General features: G+C 30.8%; 1 protein-coding gene and 1 long non-coding RNA gene across 5 annotated transcripts in view; both read left to right on the top strand.

The window, feature by feature from the left end:
- LOC132911006 (uncharacterized) overlaps positions 1–3,276 on the top strand; it is a 9,364-nt gene extending 6,088 nt beyond the window's left edge. Inside the window, exons 2-3 of the long non-coding RNA XR_009658894.1 lie at positions 662–805; positions 1,558–3,276. This is a non-coding gene — a long non-coding RNA (uncharacterized LOC132911006). The remainder of the gene's footprint in view (positions 1–661; positions 806–1,557) is intronic.
- A 299-nt stretch (positions 3,277–3,575) lies between these two features.
- LOC132910641 (transcription factor SPT20 homolog) lies at positions 3,576–20,661 on the top strand. 4 transcript variants are annotated; one of them, XM_060966448.1, is made up of 10 exons: positions 3,576–3,753; positions 3,953–4,127; positions 4,246–7,074; positions 14,321–14,455; positions 16,634–16,746; positions 18,040–18,483; positions 18,642–18,887; positions 19,081–19,388; positions 19,563–19,743; positions 19,827–20,661. In XM_060966448.1, the coding sequence occupies exons 3-10, from the start codon at positions 7,035–7,037 to the stop codon at positions 20,088–20,090; spliced, it is 1,731 nt and encodes a 576-aa protein (XP_060822431.1). In that variant the 5' UTR covers positions 3,576–3,753; positions 3,953–4,127; positions 4,246–7,034; the 3' UTR covers positions 20,091–20,661. The 4 variants fall into 4 exon arrangements, with proteins under 4 accessions (XP_060822431.1, XP_060822433.1, XP_060822434.1 ...); XM_060966450.1 differs by having other exon boundaries at positions 3,957–4,127; XM_060966449.1 differs by having other exon boundaries at positions 3,580–3,635.
- Positions 20,662–20,679: the final 18 nt, after the last annotated feature.

The raw sequence follows: 20,679 nt of genomic DNA on the forward strand, positions 1-20,679 counted from the left end.
ATCCATAAAAGAATAATAAATATAAAAATAATCATGAAGTATTCATTTTAACATCATTAGTATGAGGAGTTTCAATATTGATATTATTCGTTATACCGTTTTACAATATAAACTCTTCATACGCAATAAATACTGTGATTAATACATTTTGCTATAAACTTGTTAGAAAATCGAAAATAATTCTCAAGTGTATAAATATGGACACTTAACGCATTAGACGCAACAGAATTCCATCGGTATGCAGGTAGTTAATAAATAATGCATCGTACATATATTTTTCGTATACAACGCGGCACATTGGCCATTCGCATTGATAAATAATTTCAAGCACGACAACGATAAAGGCTCGATGCGTGTGCTAAGTACTTACACATTCCTCTCAAGGATGCAAAACAGAGTGGACATGGATCCTATAGGAGAATGACGATGAACTTTGCACGGATTAATCAAGATTTGGATTGAATACAAGGAAAGTGGCGACTTGTTGACACTATAAGCAAATTACTTTTTGACATGTTTACTTTAATTTTGTTAAATTAACTGATTCATGGTATTGTTCTCCCAGTATATAAATATTATTTTTTGTTAATTAACAATGATTTTCTTAATACATTGTGATTTATATATTAAGTTGTATAAAAATGATTTCTTCCTCTTGCAGTTCACATGATACGTTTATTATGGATATCATTGTTACCTTCAACTGTAGGAAAATGCCGCAGAGAAAAAGAAAAATTCCGAAAGAAAGCAGGTCGTATGCATTTGTTGCATGGAGGTCACCACAAGTTCATCGAATTATCTTGAGGTGAATGAACTATTGTGTGCTCGTGAGACAACCAATAATTGATGTCTTTTTTATCCAATTTACTACCGGCTACTAGACATAAAACTTAAGCTAAATTAAGTATTACGGTATGTGTACAACATCAATTTTTTAACTCTCACTAATATTTCATAACATTTTATAAACTTATTTTATAACATCGTACACTCTCTGATTGCTCGATAAAAGATAAGTAAATTTTTAATTAAGTAACAACTAATATGGCTTTGCCTACTTATTTTATTAAACTTCATACGAGATTTCATATATTTCTGAGAAAAGCATTTTTTAAAGAATTTTTTAGCTCCCGATGTAACATAGATGAACTACAGTTTCATTTCCCAGTATAGCAAAACGGAATTAATTAATGTCGGACAGAGGAGGTAGTGTTATGATCATTAACGAGAAACTTTTTCTTTCTCGTACTGTCGATGGAGACCCTCAACGAATCACGAATCGAGTGTACCCGCGGAAAGTAGCTGGAATGTTATGCAAAGCAATTACACCGATTTAATTGTCCATGCGAGAATCATTAAGCAGACTCCACCGAGAGAGCGATGAACCGATTGATTTCCACTTCGATTAAAAATTACATAAATCTAACTTAGCAACAATTGCTCCAGTTATTTATTATAACAATTTCATTCAACGCGACCTTTTGCTGTGTTCAAACATAATATTAATTTCAACAGGACTTTATACATATCATTCATATAACATGAATTATGTTGTAGACTCACATGAAATGCAGTTTCGTTACTCTTCGGGACATAAGTTGGCAGCAGATGTAAATAACTGCTCAGAAAACCAGATGTTTGTGAAAGGCGAGAAGATATTGAAAACGAACCTTCTATGCGTTAAATCAAGGCTGTATGAGTTGAACATTATTATATGTCGGTATACACCAAGGAAGATGAGAAAGGGAACAGGCGATAATTTGAACAATTATAATTTATGATAACCGAGACAAACTCCTGTCTTTTATTCTTTCTTTCCACAACCGGATTACCGGAACTCATAAAATCAATTGGAGTAATTGCGCTCGTATTGATTCCCGCTGAGACATGATGGTCATTTCCCGTAGTTTCTATGGACAATGATATCGATGAAAAGTTGAAACAAAGCGTTGGAATCAGCCAGTGGCTATTTTTAAAATCTATTGATCACGAGAGAGATCATCTTTGCGAATGCAAAGCGTAGATCATCCGCATTCGTACGATAAGAGAATGCGACGCTTATAACGAAGGTTTATCTTTAGATGGAGCGGCATAAACATACAATGGGCAATACCGAAACTAATGAGGAAATTAATTTAAATAAAGAGAGGCCCAATCGGCGCCATTCTTGCATAACGATCGATGCTGCTTTTCCGATACGTGCCACGAATGCTGTATATACTTCTGAAATTCTTCTCCGAGGTATGCTCAAATTTAAAATAGTCGAAATGTGATAGTTGTAGCGCAATTTCGTCGAAATTACAAGTTTGTAATCAAAATATTGATATTATTGTACTGAAGCTTTCAATGCACGATGAAATAAAATTTGTGAAAATTGGGAGGGCATTTATTATATATACAGGGATCTTTATCAATGTTCAAATTAGTTAAGGACTAAATTTAAAATAATTTAGTGCTCAGTAGTAGATATTTGTATCTACAACTTTGACGTCAAAGAAAAAGGGTTTTTTAGGGTTATTAATATGGAAATGACGACAATGACCTTTGAACTTCTGGGTATAGATGGAAGATTACTATACCTCCCTAAATTCAGAATAAAGTGTTAGCTACAGCGTGACAAGTAGGGGCCAGAAGTTACGATTTCGCTTTGTGATAAATATAGGTATGTAATAATTAGGACCACTGAGGACAAAATAACCAATTGATAATTTAGTTTCACCTATTTTTTTAGTAATACAGAAGTTATAAATAATTTAGAACAATTCACAATTACTATAAATTAAATTTTTCCAAATTAACCACTGGAAATAAAAGATATTAAATACATGATAGTATCTTTTAAATCTTTTAAATTTAAATTATCGGAAGAAAGATAAGAATCAACATAATAAAATGTTAATTTCTTCCATACGTATGTTATTGTATATATAATTCAAATATAAATACTATGTTTTAAATATTTCTTTAGAGTTATATTATAAAGTACTTGATTAGTTATCTGATGCAATCTATTCGAATTATCAATATTTAAGTAGAATATATATTTCCTACTTTTTTTCGGAGAAGTATTCATATCGGAAACTCATGATCTTTTTCTAAATCTGATTAGAATGAGCGACGAAATATTAAAACTTCATCACATTGGAAAAGGGCCAACAAGAATATAATTAGATGATGAATTGATCATCCTTCTGATAAACTTTGATATCTTAATTAGATTCTATGAAACGAATTCCTATTAATATCTTTCATATTATTTTTTTTCCTCCTTTAAAAAAAAAATGACAATTGCATAAAATGAATTTTTATTTTGAGCGACTGTAAAAGAATTACTTTTATAACTAAATTTGTATTTTAAATTATTCAACATTACTTTTAAACACAGAATTACTTGGTGATATATATATGTATTTAAATATATATATGTGATATATATATATATATATATATATATATATATATATATATATACATATATATACTTCTATATACTATACTTCTATATACTATACTATACTTCTATATATATATATATATATATATATGTATTTAAGACTTGAAACCTTCAGAGTCTTTCCTTAGTAGTGATACATGTTCCTTTTTACAGAGGTATTTAATGACATTCATGACCAAAAGTAAATTTTTTATGAGTTTATAAGTTTACAAAATGTTACTACTAATAGGTTATTAATTTATTGATAACTTAAAAAAGAACAAATGATAATAATGATTTAATCAAGAATAAAGATCAAGGTAAGTAAGGTTAGACAAATATACCTAACCTCTGTAAGATTCTTGAGCTTCATCTGACAGTCAAATTCTGTATAATTTATATTAAAAGTAACTTCATTTTTTATGAAGTGCCAAATTTTCCCTTTGATGTTCTGAAATTTATATTTATTCTATACACTTTGGTTTTCAAATATTAATCATATATATTTTTATCTTTAAGGCAGAAGCAGTTTATGATAACATACAAGATAAACAAGAAAAATTTAATCAATTATGATGTGATATAAGATTTGGAAGTTATACATATATGAACATACAAGTGATTCAATATAGTCATTTGTAGCAATAGAGTGGAAGGAAAAACATATTTTATAATATCTAAGAAAACAGCAAAGGTAAAGTTAAGAAGCTTACGCTTACTACAAAGAAATTAAAGAATCTATATGTATATATACATACATAAAATCTGTAGTAAAAAATGGAAAATAACCACACATTTCTATCACTTTTCAGATATTAACAGAAACATTAATAAACGTATAAGAAGAATATAGAAATAAATATATAAAGATGATTATATAGCTCAAAAGAAGTAAGATTTATAGTTAGGAAGAAAATCAACATACGATATGATATTTAAAGATGACTGTTATCAATCACAAATTAACTTTACAATATTTATGGTAAACATATTAGCATAAAGTAATAAACTTGGTATAAAAGAACATAAAATAATATGTAGTAAGAGTTTATACCAACAGATACATCAAAACATTTTTTACAGTTTAGATTTATTTACAAAATTTGAGTGTATCTAATAATTATGATAAAATAATATTTGTATACATTGATAACGATAATTAAGAATAACGAAGACTATGTTAGAATAATAACTCACTACTTTTAAGTTAAAATTTTTTACTTTCTTCAAGATATCAAATATAAGATACACCAAGTATATATACTTTCTCATATGAATATGAATATTTAAAAATGAATTAAGCTGTGTTAAATGAACTTCATTTATAATTATTCAATGCAATAAGAAATATGTGGTTTATCTTCATAATTGTTCAGTAGAAGTATTTTAATATTTTTTTACATACCACCAATGAACCAAGGCCTTCATTGTAGAATTTTAGAAAACACTACATTTATGAAAAAAACGAAGATTTTTCTAAATTAAACTTTTTGTGATTTTAGTTTATATTACACTATTTAATTTTTTTTAAATAACTAACAACAATGACAATTACGTAGACAATAGTAACAGTAATATTCATACAAAAGTTTCTATCACATACGCATGTAACTAGACTAAACTGAAACTATGAGGCGGGAAGCGATTCTAAAGAGTCGATATATCGAATTAATACCGCGCGCAATATTTGAATTTGAACTGATAAACGCAGAAAAATTAAACTATTATTTATTAACAAAAGTATATAATATTGTACAGTTAATTATTTAGATTAATTATTAGCAAAATTATATTAGAATTTGAAGTGTGTGAAAAACAAAGAATAGAGCATAAAAAGGTATAGCAATATATACAGTCGTTAAACCTTGATCTATAATCTGCACTTGACATTCGCATGGTCAAGTGTACATTTTTGCATTAAACTGTAACCATTCGTTTAAATGAACGTACTTAGATTTAACTATATGTTTCTTTACAGTATTGACATATTTCTATTAATCTGAGATATCAACGTTGAAACAACATCCGCAATTTAAGAAAGTCAAGAACAGTACGTCTAAGTTTCCTAACGTACGTCTATGAAGTAAAAGGCACGATTTCACTATAAAATCGGTGCAACGGAATGCACTGTTACGTCACTTGATTCGCACTCGGAACACTCGATTTGTAGACATCAATTGTAGATATCTGTAAACAGTTAGTCAATTACACAGTTATTATAAAAGAATAGAAAAAAATCTTTGTAGAGAATTTTTCAAATATTTAATTTGTTTTATGGAATTCTACTTTATCATATTGTATTATTTATATAATAAAAAAATACATTCATAAAAATTTTAAAACTATGTAAAATAATATAAATTAATGACCGTCTAGCTACAATTACTTTTTTGCTATATATTAAAATCCTTATATAAACAATGTTTGTAAAATTGTAATTATGTTACAATATTACGTTAATGTTATTGTTCTATGGGATGATACAATCACTTTCGAAGAAATAAGAGAAAAAAGAAGAATCCCAACCAGGTTCTGATCTCAGTCATGTAGATAGTGTCGTTTGTCGAGTCTTTCGAAGACCTACTTGAAAAAAGCCAGTCGATCCTCCTTACCGGTCGATCAATTTACTCGGCTCTGAATGAACGCATGACGATCCCGTTATCGTTTCGTCCGAGTGGGTCACCGACACTTCGACAGGATTTTACTCGTAGCTGCTTCGAGGTGTACGTACCGAACCTGTGCCGTGAACAGACCGTTCTCATTGATACTTGGTGGGGTTCAACAGGACCGTCTCACTTTCTTGGAAAACAGTTTGAAGCACCTCTATGATCTTAGTCTTTTTCAAAAAATTCTATAGAGAAAAGACAATAATTTGATCGTTTATTTAGAAATCCTAAATTTTAGTTCCAAGTTCAAACTTGAAATTAAAATGTAATAGCACTGTATCGTTTCTCTTAGAAAAAGGTTATACTAATTTTTGAAATTACGATACATAGAAATTAAGCAGCAAAATATTTTTTTTTTAAATTCAAATAAAATCAAAGATCGATCGATCTATAGTCAGTTTTAATCACAAGTATTTTAATGAACATAGAAAATCTCACAGATCAAGTGATTTATAAAATATTCATTGAGCTCACTACTTCAAACATGTTTAGTATTAGTGTAGTATTATTATATCTATATATATTAACTGCATATATAACATGATCCATTAAAATGTTTTTTACACTCGAAGAGGAAAAGAGGGGATCTTGAAAGTGGAGTCAAGATTCAGCCGTCCCTGGAAACCAGATGGGGTCTGAAAGTGCCCCGCGTGCTCGCCTTCGAAGAACATATCCGTGCAGTATTAGTGTTCGCGTGAACGAGTAACCTGTCGTACCTTTTTATCTCTATTGAGAAGTATCACGTTCACCAGCGGATCGTAAGGTCGTTTTCGCGGACGTTGTCTACCTCGATCATCGCGAACAACAGTAATTTTCGAAACGTCTCATTCGTGAATAAATCTTCGAGGAAAAGGGAACGTCTCCAGGAAACTATTACAGTCGATCGTTGTCGACTTTGCCAATTTCTGCGCGATAATTAAACTGGATCGACAACTATGAAAATCGCCACGACCTTGTTCTTCTTCGTAGTCGTCGGTACGTACAATTTGTCTTTTATCGCCAAACGCAGCTTCTAGGATTTATATGTGTATTTTCTTTTTTGATTGTGTTTCATTAATAAATAGCGGATGTTTAGGCATGTTTAGGCAAAAGTAAAATTTCCAAAAGCGTTTACTAGAATATTTCTATTCGCGATAAAATATGACTATAATGTATTATATCTGGAATATTTGCTATAATGTATAGATTTTATTTCTTTAGCTACGATTATAAATATATAAAATATTGCATATGAAACATCTATAGTTAAGTCATTAAAGTAGAGTATAACTAAAGATAAAGTACACTGGACCGTATTAGAATAGGTATTAGAATTTAGTAGATTCTTCTAGAATCTTTAATGTCATTCAATGAGAATGATTCATTTTCTTGATAATACTTATGATTTAGTACAATGTTTCGTAACATTTAAAGTGAAGCACAAAATGTAATACTTAAAAGGAGGATGAAAGTGTGGACGTAACATTTTTTTTCACGGATTGAATAAAAATAAAGGGTCGCGTTTAAACATACATATTTAAACTAGAGACTGCGTTTTTGAGAATACAGCTAACATACTTACGTGTTCATGTGCAAATATTATACACGTATTCTTATATTTATAAAAGTATGTTCTCGTTGTGACACACGAATACCTAAGAGTTAGCCTTAAGCCTCGATCTAAAAGTTTCCGTCTAATAAGATGTATTATATCTTGTAGAATTTCTTATCACAAACAGAATCTTATTCTGACTTACAAATCGAATATGCTTTATGATATGAGGCTTACACAAAGATTATATCTAAATATTTAACAACCAGTTTCCAATATGAGGATATTTGATAATGGAAAAATTAATTTCATTTTATCATATATTATTTTTTAGACTATTTTACAGGAAGATAGAATGTAATGATTGGAAACTGGTTTTCAAGGTATCTAATAATATTCTTCCTGGGTAACTCACAGGTTTTTGGGCCTTTTTCCATTATTTACGCTTTGTATCAAAGCATTTTTATTCTGTGCTATTGATCCTCGATCTATCTTGACTGACTGCACTGTTTATTCGATTCTACTACTTAAGTTTCTCTATCACTCGATCTTACTATTACTGGACTACCTTACTCGATCTTCAAATAATCATTCTTCATCGCAAATTACTAATCGACCTAGTAATGTTCTCCAAGGTGAATTCTATTTTCTTCTCATTTATAAAATATAGCGCAGAGATATCTGTAAATACGATTCTGGCTATCAAAAAGTGTGGGAAGCGTTGCGTTCTTAACCGCACTATCTCTTTATCATGATTCCCCGTGGGCCAGGAGAAGCAATTTTCATTCATTTTACGGTTTTCTTCGCGATACCTTAAGCGTGACCAATGCGAGTTTTGCGTTACTCCACATTGTTACAGTATTACGGATAAGATTCATTATAAAAGAATCGAATGTTATTTTCGCAACATATAATATACCATTTTATCCGTCTCTTTTGAAATTAAAATATTGAAAAGTGAAAATTTTTTGAATATCAGAGAGTTCCTTCTTTCGTTACATTTCACATTTTATGTAACAACGAAATAAAAGTTAATTATATAAGGTATCAAAATTATACATTACTAAGTTGTACATAATTATGTAAATACGTTATGAAATGACATATGTTCATCGGATAAAAAATGATCCTGTTTACAAATGACAGCAAAGAAAATTACGTAAATGAGTGGATCAGAATCAATCATTCTTTATCGTAACCAAATTAATTTCTTTGTAATTATCAATAATCTGTAGAATGTATTCTGTATAATGCATATATAATATATAAAATTATATAGAACATAAAATATACTTATAATGAATAAAACAAATCTCTGTTTAGATTTCATTTCTTTAATCATGTTCATAAAAAGATTTATCTGCATAAAAATTCAATCTAATCAGCAATATTTTTTTATATGGATTTATGTTCTCATAAAGCGTCACATTCGCTGAACATGGATATTCGTTGCTCAAATTTGCTCATCCACCGTGTTTGTATTGCTAAATACCGAGTATTTCTCGTAAAACGTCGGCTGTTCCAGGGAATGGTGCATTAAATGACGTGTAACAGCGCATCGAATAGCCGCGTCTTGACGAGAACGGAATCATTGAACAGAAAAAGTAACAGTAAAGCGATCGTACGCATCGGCGCGAACTAGAAAGTGCATAAGCATTGGTTTCTATTGCTGAAAACATTGATACGAAGGAAAAATAGAACGAACTTGCGACGAAAGTAAGCAATTGCAACACGACAATTATAGACACGATCGAGAAAGGGGACTGAAATCGAACCATCGTGCACGTTAATTACATATTTTCGTCCAGTCGAACAATCCTCGGTGTAATACGCAAAGATATAATAGAGACATATAGGTCGTGGAAACTCTTACTCCTGTTACGATACGTTTTTCTATGGCAGCGTGTAATGCATTTGTCATTATCATGTCAATTCGAACGCAGCGTGTAACATATCGCGGTGATCTCGAGGAAACTTTCTCCGTGTATTTATTGAAATAACTTTCACATTACGATAGAGCGATAATTAGTTGAATGATAAAAATACAGTGGGTTATGTACATATTACTATACACGTGTGGACAAGAGGAATGAGAAATTTGCATCTCGAAATTATTATATTTTTCGTAGAAAAAAAATATTCGTAATAAAGATTCCATACTAATCCGTGTATAATTTAGGAGTTAAAATGATAAACGATAGGCATGCAAAAAGGGAAAATTTATAATAGAAATAAAAAATTAATTTCTGTTAATTTGACATTTAAATTATTTATCGTTTGAACGTTATGGGCTTTCAACGTTTACCACTTTTACAGATTTAAAAGAAAAATAAATGGTAAGAAGAAGAATATTTACGATAGCTTTAAAAATACTTATTACTATTTCAACTACATTCATTCTATTGTAACTGTAGTTGTGACTATACTTTCATCTTTCTCAACCACAATCTAATTGATACTGACGATATGCTTGTCTTGCGATGGCCTAAAGTTACAATAAATTATTTCAGTATTAATAATTTCCCATTTTATTTTATAATCTATATCCCATTAAAAGAATCGTTTCTGGTTTCTTTTGAAACTTATATCGTTTACCATATCATTGACCACTCGAAACCGTTTGATGGCGACACAACTTTCAAAACAGATTCAAACACGGATTCTGTGGGTCGATAGTCATCTAACTTCAATAATATTCTCACTGTTTTCAATAGGTCTGTATTATTTGGGGAATCGGGTCAACAACGGGTCTATGTGAACGTTTTATTTTTCAATGGTCACTTTCTACATAGCTCTGACTATATATGGTATCGTCCTAACACCTCAACTGAGGCGATCTTCCTATCTTTATGTATTTTCATATTCCTGTTATCACCTAAGAAACTTTAACATCGTCAGCAAAAGAAACGAAACTGATTTCAACAAGTATAAATGTCTGTTCAAAAATGAAGAAATAGCACGTTTTACAGTTTCAAAATTCGCACTTAATTTACTCATTCGTTAATAATCATTCGGATGCTGTGTATGATTGCAAAAGAGATTAATTTGGTGTAGAAATAAGAAAAATTGAATTCTGTGTAACTTTCAATTCTAAAATTTCACAATTTCATTTTATGTCGGAACGCGAATATCATTAAGATTTTATAATAAAAGAAAATTGACTTACAAATTGGTAAATTATAAAGCGAAAGATGACTTTGGATGACTACCGCTCTCAAGGTAAAGGTAAAGGCCGCGTTCGTGGGAAAGTGTTGCGCGGGTTTGCTCATCGACGGGTGTCGTTATCTCGTCTTACGTTAATAGGAATGCTGCTAAGCAAAGAAAAGTGAATTTTACCAACACTCAGAACAAAACACTTTGTACAATTATATCGTTACACGACTAGGGTCGATCTTGAAATGAACAGTGAAAGTATCCTTGAAATTGTTACCTTTCAAAGTCATTGCCCCTGTTCTTAATAGCAATTAGAATCTGGAATTGACCTAGGTTCTCGAATAATATTCGTTTCTTTAGAACAAAATGAAAATTGTTTTTAAATAAACAAGAATGAAATTTTAACGTGAAATTTGTTACAAAATTAGTTATGGAAACATACATGACTTCTTCATACTTTGAAGAAGTTGTGCAATTCGAAATGAGTGTCGTGATCATGCAAAATTTATAACCGTAAATTATTTCACTAGTTGTACTGTCTTTTTATAATGTCAGGGGTTGCGTTAGATATTTTGATTGACGTACGTAAAATTATTTATTTATCGACTAAAGAAAGTTACTTCTATATTAGTCCGCAATCTTCTCGTTTATTTCGCACTTGGCGTTTTGACAAACTGATCGACGTGCACGCAATTCATTATTGCAGATAAGATTTTGAAGAAATCAGGATACGTCCAATTCAGTAAACAGAAACAAGACACGAGTGGCATGGTAACAAAGTTTCTACTGCACGATTATCTTATTTTTTTAGGTTTTGCGAGAAGTTCTTAATGAGATTTAAACGCTTTTCGTATAATTGATGATGTTGACTTTAAGTAATTAATGTTATTTGAATATTGTATCAATTTAGATGCTACACAAAAATTTTTCTATAATATACTATATGATTTTACCGTAGTACTAAATATTTTAAAGAAATCGAGAAAGGTAAACGAATTTAGCATAATAAAAATATAACGGTATTGTTTCTAAAGAGAATAGTCTGTGTCTGTGTCTTTCTAATGAGATAATTCGTTCAATGATCAAATTTGAACTGTTGTTCCTTCTTCAAAATTTCCAAATTTCACCATATACATGTAATATAATTTCTATAAAGTGCTTCTTTCGCCACACAATCTGACTATATGAATATTCTTTGCTAAAATAACCTTTTTTGATATGTAGACTGTTACGAGTTGTAATTTGCATTTTTATACAACATTAAATATATTCGTCAAATTTCGTCATTCCATCAGACCATGTCAAATTTTCTTATCGCCAATCTTTTCAGTTATTGTGAAACATTGTATGAAAGTAGAATATAAATACGACAACGTTGTTTCTGTATTAGTGGAATATCAAATAAAGACATTATAAAGTATGAAAGATATAGGTGAAGGGCATAAGATAATAAATAATGTGCTCATGAAAATTACAAATATTGAGAAGGTTTTATATTGAATTTGTATTAGCTGAAAGTTACAATTTTATAATTAAGGTATTGAAATAGTAAAGAATATAAATTCTGAAGATTTTCTATATAAAAATATCTCTCAATTTTTATATTTATAAATTACAATTAATTCAAACAAATTATTCTACGAATTATTATTTGGAATAATTACCTTTTTGCTACAAAAATACATTTTAATTTTTTTGGCACTTACATTCTTTATCATTTAATCTCTACAATTACTCCAATGAAACAATTTGTCATTGTATAAATTCATTCAGTTCATAATAATTAATTAATTGCTTAAAATGTGGCAGGAATTTATCGAAGTGGTTAAAAGTAAAGTTTAAGAAACGAGGAACTCGGTTATTAAATGGTGACCACACGGATCGTAAAATTGCTTCATGAAACTATTACACAGTATCTCAACTTTTTCGTTTTATTTCAAAAGAGTGACAATATTCGAGCTCTTTAGATGTGAAACTAATTTTGAAGTATGAGGAACCGACCTGGTCAGCTAACGTGGTCGAAAGGTTGACTCGACTTGTTAAGTGGGTCAGTAGGCTATGGCCCAATGGCACGCCTAAGATCCGGCAAATCTTCGAACACAAGTTCCGGAAGTACCTTTCACAAACTTCGGGACATTCCTTGGAAAGTTATACTATAATTTACAGAAATTCCAAAAGCTGTAATTAATTTTCCTTTATTTTACCTAAATATAATTTTAAATTCGTTCAACTAGGATTTTCCTTAAATATAAAGGAAGAAATATAATATTTATAGAAATATTTGTAGAAAGTAAAAAAATGTTATGAACTTTTAAATGGTTACACAGGGCCACAATTTGCATATTCCGAAATGTACACGATCCGTGTTTGAACTTTCTTAGACGTCTGTATGCGTTTTTTAGAAAACTCTAGGAAACCGCAAATATAGGAAGATTTCCTTTCTTTTCTAATGGAATATCATCAGTCTCAGCGATTGTATCATCTTGGTGGAGAAAATTACAGATTTGATTACAAAGTGGTGTAGACGTAACATCCGGTAGATAGAATTTGTAACATTTAGTTACTGACCCTACTGAAATTGTATTCACCAAACTATAAAAGAAAATTATAATTATTTATCTATACATTATAATGGTATAGTAACTACAAAGTTTACGCCGAATGCAACTTATTTTATCTTAATTCTTCTGATAACAATATTTTAATCTCATTTTGAATTTTTTTCGTTTTACAAAACTATGAAACTCTACTAACATATTGTTTGATGAAAATCGTCTATGACAGAGCACTGACATCACAAAAATTGAGACTGAACAAAAACGATCGTGTCAATTTCATTCGCTTCGAAATACGACTAAAATCAGCGTACTCGGTTAGACTTTCATTACACTCGATTAGATTGGTCATTTATGATGCTTGAACATTCACGGACGAGAATCAATAGCACAGATTAGGAATTATGAATCAACGGCCCCCGAATCGACATTTATGGAAATCCTGCTTCGATCTTCTCGTTGGCGATTAGTCAGTCGAAATCGTTCTGGATTATATCCCTGTTAACTGATGCAGCTCTGAATAAGAAGAAACGTATAAATTTCAAGAAGGAAAAGACATCTATTTTGCAAATCCGGTTTAAAAAGTTAAACTTTCTCTGAGAATTCCCTTATCGTTTCTAAAAACAAATGAGTCGCAGCTTAAATTTCTTTTTAGAATTTAATTTACGGCTCTTTCTATTAAATGTTTTTGTTGTATACGAGATGTCCCAGATTTCTTCGATATGTAGATATAAATGAGAAAGATATATTATACAAATATAGATCGTTTGAAGTTTTAACAAAAATAGAAAACATGAAAAAGCGTAAAAGGGACAAAGTAACATAATACGGCTATTATCATTTCTAGAAGCAACTCAATTTAAGGTATACATCATGATAAAAATAGATAAGTTAGTTGAAATTAATTACGATGAAATCAGAAGCTGATCAGTTGGGTCGAAACGGGGATCCATAGTGTTCTTCTCTTCCGGTTTGGTTGCAGGATGCACGTGGCGGGAGACTCTAGGGACGTGCGTGTTTCAATCGGACTTTGGTTTCGTACTTAACTGTGCCTTTCGGAAGTCCGGAATTTTTCGGGTACGAAATCTTGGAGGTGTCAAAGGTTACGTCGGCCTGGGTGAGTCGTAATAAGCGGTCGAAACAATTTTCATAAAAGAATTTCCAAGAATCCCCATGCACGATCTCTTTCTTGAAACAAAGTTTAATTGCTCAACCGTTATCTTGTAATTAATCAATTATAAATATACTGTAAATACCTTGTATATTACTAGTTATAATTTCAATGCGATAACTACAATAATACGTAACATATCACATGACGATTACAATTTTTCTGGATAAACTGGAGGAGGATAATCTATGAGTGCAAATCTAAGCAAATATTGGATGAGGACTGAAACATGAATCTAGTAATGAATTTTACATACATCTTAAAATAAGAGTTTGATAATATTTAGTAATCACTAATAATATTATCATATTATAATAACTCTCATAATGAGCTATTTTATAACTATCTTAATAAACATTTTATTCTGAGTTTAATATTTATGATATTTTTTAGGACTTTAATAAAGTGCTTAGTAAAGCATTATATAACATTTGTTTCTTATTTTCCCTTATAGCCTCTTTTCTCTGCAGTTTGTCTGGAAAAATTAAGAACACCCTGTATTTAACATTCTCCCTTGTATATTATTATATCGCCGGAATAGCGTGTATAAAAGAGAAAGTGTTACTATTTTGTCGCTTCGTTTTCTTGCTTTTCATTGCTTTTTTTCACCATAGGACGAATGCTTGAAATAGTGCAAAGTATATTTTAATGATTCTTTTTCAGTGAATAACATACTTTCAACGACTATTTCACTATTTCACTTTCATTTATGTTCATTGTTTGATTTTTTTTTACTGTGATTGATCAGTATAATATGTTATTATACTTTCTTAAATGATTTGTTAATAACATACTTTCTATTACTGTCTATTTGGCGGCCTGATTCTATGAAATATACATAGAAATAGCACGCCATTGGAAAAAAAAATTGAACGATTTATGTGATATTCTGTGTTGTGTTCATTATGCAAGTAATAACACTTACATCACGCGACCCATTTTCTGTGGAAGAATAAGTGTAAGTGGTTTTGTAGAGTTTATGGCATCCTCAGTTTTGTGTCATTGTATCCATAACTGTAAATCTCAATTTAAGCGCAGTAAAGGATCTCCACTGAACTTTGAGAATTTAGTTTTATAAACACTAACTCTTATAAAGACTAATCTCAGCATTCTTTTGTAATCTCTAACTTAATCTTATGAATAGAATAAATATTAAAGTATAAATAAATTTACTAAAATTTTAGAAAAATGTTAAAAAATGTCGAAAAGTGCAGTGCAATCAAATAATTCTTATTCGCATTGTCCCATCGAAAAAAAGTCTATTTCGTTCGCCACAAAACGATGCAGAAAGTGAATTACCACAAGATTATAGTTAATCGAGCAGAACGTGCGTGAAATGACCAGTGACTTTCAGAACAAGAAGAATGTCTCCTCATAACCTACTTCTCTAACGCTTTGGTATATATGAGTACATAGTAGTTGCTTGGAGAAAAAAGTTATAATACATATTACATTATTCATCGCCTTGACTCGGCCCAGATGTCAGCAATATCTCGTAAAGGATGACACCTGCAATGAAAATGTAATTTGCATTTGAACCGACCGGACCAAGGGATCAAAGAAATCATCGTAAGAGCGCACGGTTGTTTGCACATTTGTAGAACAAAGCAAAAAACCACGTTGGATCTTGCGCAACATGTGGTTGCTTAACTTTCTATAGCTTGTTTTTTCTGGGTATTATCTAATTTTTCACCCATTCAGAATGACAGTTCTTATCACTTCTACAATTAGGAATAACAATTTTTCTTTAGTAGTAATTTAGTAACAGAAATTTGTTTGATAAGAAATTGTTTCCCAAGTATTAATTAGGTAAATATGTATTGGAATTCGTGAAAATCGAGCGACAAATTGGCGGAATTGAATAGCTTCGGTTTACTAAATAGATCAGGTGTAAAAATTAGATGCATTCTTTAGACTAACATGACAATATAGGAATTAATTATCGACAAATGTGGATCCTTTCAGTGATGGGACCTCTTGCATTTCATGTAACGATGAAGTCAATCGATTAGTTGGAATAATATCAATAATTTGTTAATCCAGATAATGGTTTATTTCTTTAAACAAGTGTTTTTTGTACCTAATAATTGATTTAATTATAATTAATATTATTGTTAACTTCAGGATTTTCTGTGGGTGACGAGCTAGGATTTAGTCAGTCCTTGTCCAATGTGGAGGCTGCCAAAAGAAGAAGCGTGCAGACTAGTAGAGTTGGTTCATCATCCCATACTAATTCGGTAAGAATTTCAGAAACATTAGAAATAAGATATATACATTTATTTTACACGTATTCATGTAGATTGTTATCGTAATTACTTTGAAGATTCTATAATTAATCGATTTCTATTTATATTATATATTTCTACATTATAGATGTACAGACACGATTCTTCGTTTAAACTAGTTCAAGGAAAGTTTAAGATGAATCGGAACAAGTATAAAAACTAGAAACATTCCATCGTGATTTCTGCAGTGCTATGATATTTATGATAGTACTAGTTGCATGTATTTCGGTTGAAATTACATAATAGGAAGCCTTATATTGTTTCTGTTGCGTAATCGTGAACTACATCTAACTGTAGATTTTTCATCTGATTTATACGTGGGAGCAAATAACATTTTTGTCTGAATATTTAAAGAGGATTAAAGTTTTCGGGTCTTCTAAATCTTTGTGAGAAAGGAATTCCGAAGATTTTTTTCTTTTCTTAAAGGCACCCTTTAAATTAAATGCTTTAAGTTGTTTTTATATTTTTAGGTTCATTATAATTGTTATAAAAACCTCTGTTTTGTGCTTTTCTTTATCTATATTTATCGCATTATGAGATGTCAAATGGGTATATTTCTTATTATTCTAGCGAAATCTCGATCGAACCCAAGCATAGACGATTGACCTTGTCATAATTAGTGCATGAATGAGTATAAAATTCTTCACACGACGTAGTGCAAGGTTTCCATTCTCACAGAAGTACACATAGAGCGTACATTGAATCCTCTATAAAATCTAAAAGAAAAAGATAAATGAAGTAGAACAAGGTTGAAGAATTCCTTTTATACGTATGTTAAAGTTAATGAAAGAAGAGGTTAATCGGAGTGCAAGTGTAACTTAATATTCGTCTGACTCTTAATGATTCCACTTAAACTGTGAAATCAGTGACTTTTTACACGTATATGACTTTTTTTTTTGACAAATGTATATTTCTTCTATTCAGAATCCTGAAAAAGATGATTCAAATATAAAAAAGTTTCATTTTGTAAATTACATAAATTGTGTAAAATAACGTATTCATTCTTCATTCCATAAAATTAGATAGGATCTTCTAAAATATTAATCACAGGAATCTCTATCTTACATATATGTATTTAAATAGAGACATATTACATATTTGTAAATTAATTCGAGTAATTTTGAGTTACTAAATTTTGAATTTTTAATTCTTTAATACAAGTATCTGTATGCACACATTTTTTAAATACATTAAACGATTAAACATTAAAAATCTTAAACACTGATGAATAATAATTCATTGAAGGCTACCAATCGAGATGAAACTAGACCACACACTCAGAACACTCGACAAGTGGTGCCTCCCTTCAAACCTTTACCAGCTGGAGCAACGCGGCCGATAGCTCAGCAACCAGAACGTCAAAAATTAGTCGTACAACAGAATTCTACAGTCCTTCGAACCGTACCAGCTCCTTCCTTATCAGCAACACAGCAGGACTTATTGAGGCAGCAGCAATTAATGCAACAAGAAGTAAAACAGAAGCAACAATTGAAATTGCAGCAAGAAGCTTTCGCATTGCAAGTACTGAAGCAACAAAGGTTACAACAACAGGAAGCTATGAGACAGCAACAGTTGCAGAAGCTTCAACAGCAACAGAAACAGCAACAAATTGCTGCGCAACAACAAATGGTGACACAGCAACATAAAAGGCACCAACAAATGGCACCGATGCAAGTAAAAAGAGATCAGGTAATATCAACTAATTCCTGTTTTTCTTTTTACATTTAATTTTTATCCTTTAACCTAGAGGAGATAACGGGTCTAAACATTTTATCATAAATAAGAGTATATCTGTCTTTTTTTTAATGAATTCGCAATTTAATAACGTTGTAACATTTATTCTGCAGACACCACAGATGCTCGCAGTTGCAGCTGCAATGCCAGGAAAATTACCTAACATTGTTGCTGCAATTCCACCAGCTGATAGCATCGTAGAACCAGGACTTTCGTTAAAATCAGCGTCTTCGAGTGACGGGTTACCACCTTTTATTTCGATGCCACAGTCATCTTCACAGTTGACCGATCGAATTAGCAATAGTCCTACTATTTTGCAGGATTCTGATAACGAGGTGTCGAAAGATGATTTCAATCAGGTAATTACTTTGGTTTTTAATGATAATAAATTAGAATCATTTAATCCTAAATAAAAATTATTTATTTTAAAACGAAATTAACGCTTCATTTTTAATATAGATTTAATAATACTTACTAGCTCCTAAATAATGTTATAAAGTAATTTCGTTTTGAAAGAGTGATGTGATAAAAAATATTAAATTCAATGTTTAGCTTCCTCTACCTGGAGATGAGGCTGCTTCTTCGGTCAACGAGATGACTTTACTTTCCCTTCAAGCAGCTGAATCCAGTCAGTCACAACAACAAAACGAAAAACGACAATCGTTGCCATCGTCATTGCCATCTTTGGCGCCTATTCAAGGAATGGAAACGTCGTTGAAAGCTCTGGCAGAAGCTAGCAATATTACTTTAGAAGCTTTAGAAGCTGCTATACTTCTCAGGCAACAGCAACTTCTACAAAAACAGCAAGGGCCAACCAGTACGAGCACGACGACGACTACAACTATGTCTCCGCATAAAAAGTACGATTAAACCTGTCGTTATTTTCTATTATATATTTCAGTTTATACATTTTTATTATCTATTTGAATATTTTAAGACCTTGCAAAATCTTGAATCTTGTAGTTTTTAAATATCACAAATTAAAAATGTTCGTAGTCTTCTTTAAATTATTTTTCAATTATCAATCTTTTTAGTAAATATAATCCTGGTGTCACCAAAGTAATGAACGCTCCTCGTGAATATTATCCAATGGGTTATGACAAGAACTTCGATGACAATTTTGCCAGTCGTGTAGATCTTCCGGACACAAGCTTTTATTGTGGTGACCAAAAACATTTTCCAGGACTTTATGCTGACGAAGATCTTGGGTGCATGGTAAAATATTTCTTCCTCATACATTCAAAATAGTTTATGCTACATTACGATTTAAAATATTAATATTCTATGAACAACTCTAGGTATTTCACGTCTGTGCGTTAACGGATGATGGCCTGATTATGAAGAGTTTCCTGTGCCCGGAATCAACTTTATTCGATCAATCTATCCTCAAATGCAATTGGTGGTTCTACGTGGATTGCAAAACTTCGAAAAGTTTATATGACAGCAACATTCCAATTAGCAAGAGTTATCAGTTAATGAAAGCACTAGCGTTTTTCTCAGCGTACAAAAACCATGACAATAGTACAACAACTGCTCAAGAAAACTCAGAAAGCTCAGAATAGCTCTAAATCTTGTTACAAAGGAACTGAATCTTTATTTTTAGTTAGTTTGGCATCTAGTTGGGCATCCTCTGTGAGTTTAATTCGTTCCACGATTGCCAATTTATGTTCCTTTAATCCATTAAGTTTTGGATAATGAAAGTTAGCTTCTTTATATATTTTAATATCGAGCTACTTTCTTAATTAGTTTGTGGTATGTTAAGTATTTTAAATTAGTGTATAATATTTAGATTTTTTGTTGAGGTGTGATCTTAATGGATTAAACTGAACTTCTTTTTGGAAAGGTGAATTTTGTAAGACAATAGATATTTTTATGTCACGGTATAACTATTCTTCTCGTTAATCACTGCCGTCACAATCCCAAACGATAAGTGTGTATATATAATTTATTATATTAGTGGAGTGTAATAGGCATAGTAAATAATTTGTTTTAATCGTAATGTTGTAAATAGTTCTACGTTGGTATTTTCGTTGATGTGGTTTATTTAATAATAATCCTATTCTTGTTGACCTGGCTGTCTCTATTCTATATCGTGAAATTCTTGTTAAAAATATGTAATCAAAAGATATAAGAAATATTTAAAAAATCGGT

Source organism: Bombus pascuorum, chromosome 9 (assembly GCF_905332965.1).
Source record: "Bombus pascuorum chromosome 9, iyBomPasc1.1, whole genome shotgun sequence".
Taxonomy (NCBI): domain Eukaryota; kingdom Metazoa; phylum Arthropoda; class Insecta; order Hymenoptera; family Apidae; genus Bombus; species Bombus pascuorum.

Excerpts from the sequence above, each read along its gene's own strand:
- LOC132910641 (XM_060966448.1), top strand. The coding sequence starts at position 7,035 with ATGAAAATCGCCACGACCTTGTTCTTCTTCGTAGTCGTCG. Across the intron at positions 14,456-16,633 it reads CAAAGGTTACGTCGGCCTGG|GATTTTCTGTGGGTGACGAG; the intron begins GTGAGTCGTAAT and ends TGTTAACTTCAG. Across the intron at positions 19,389-19,562 it reads ACTATGTCTCCGCATAAAAA|TAAATATAATCCTGGTGTCA; the intron begins GTACGATTAAAC and ends CAATCTTTTTAG.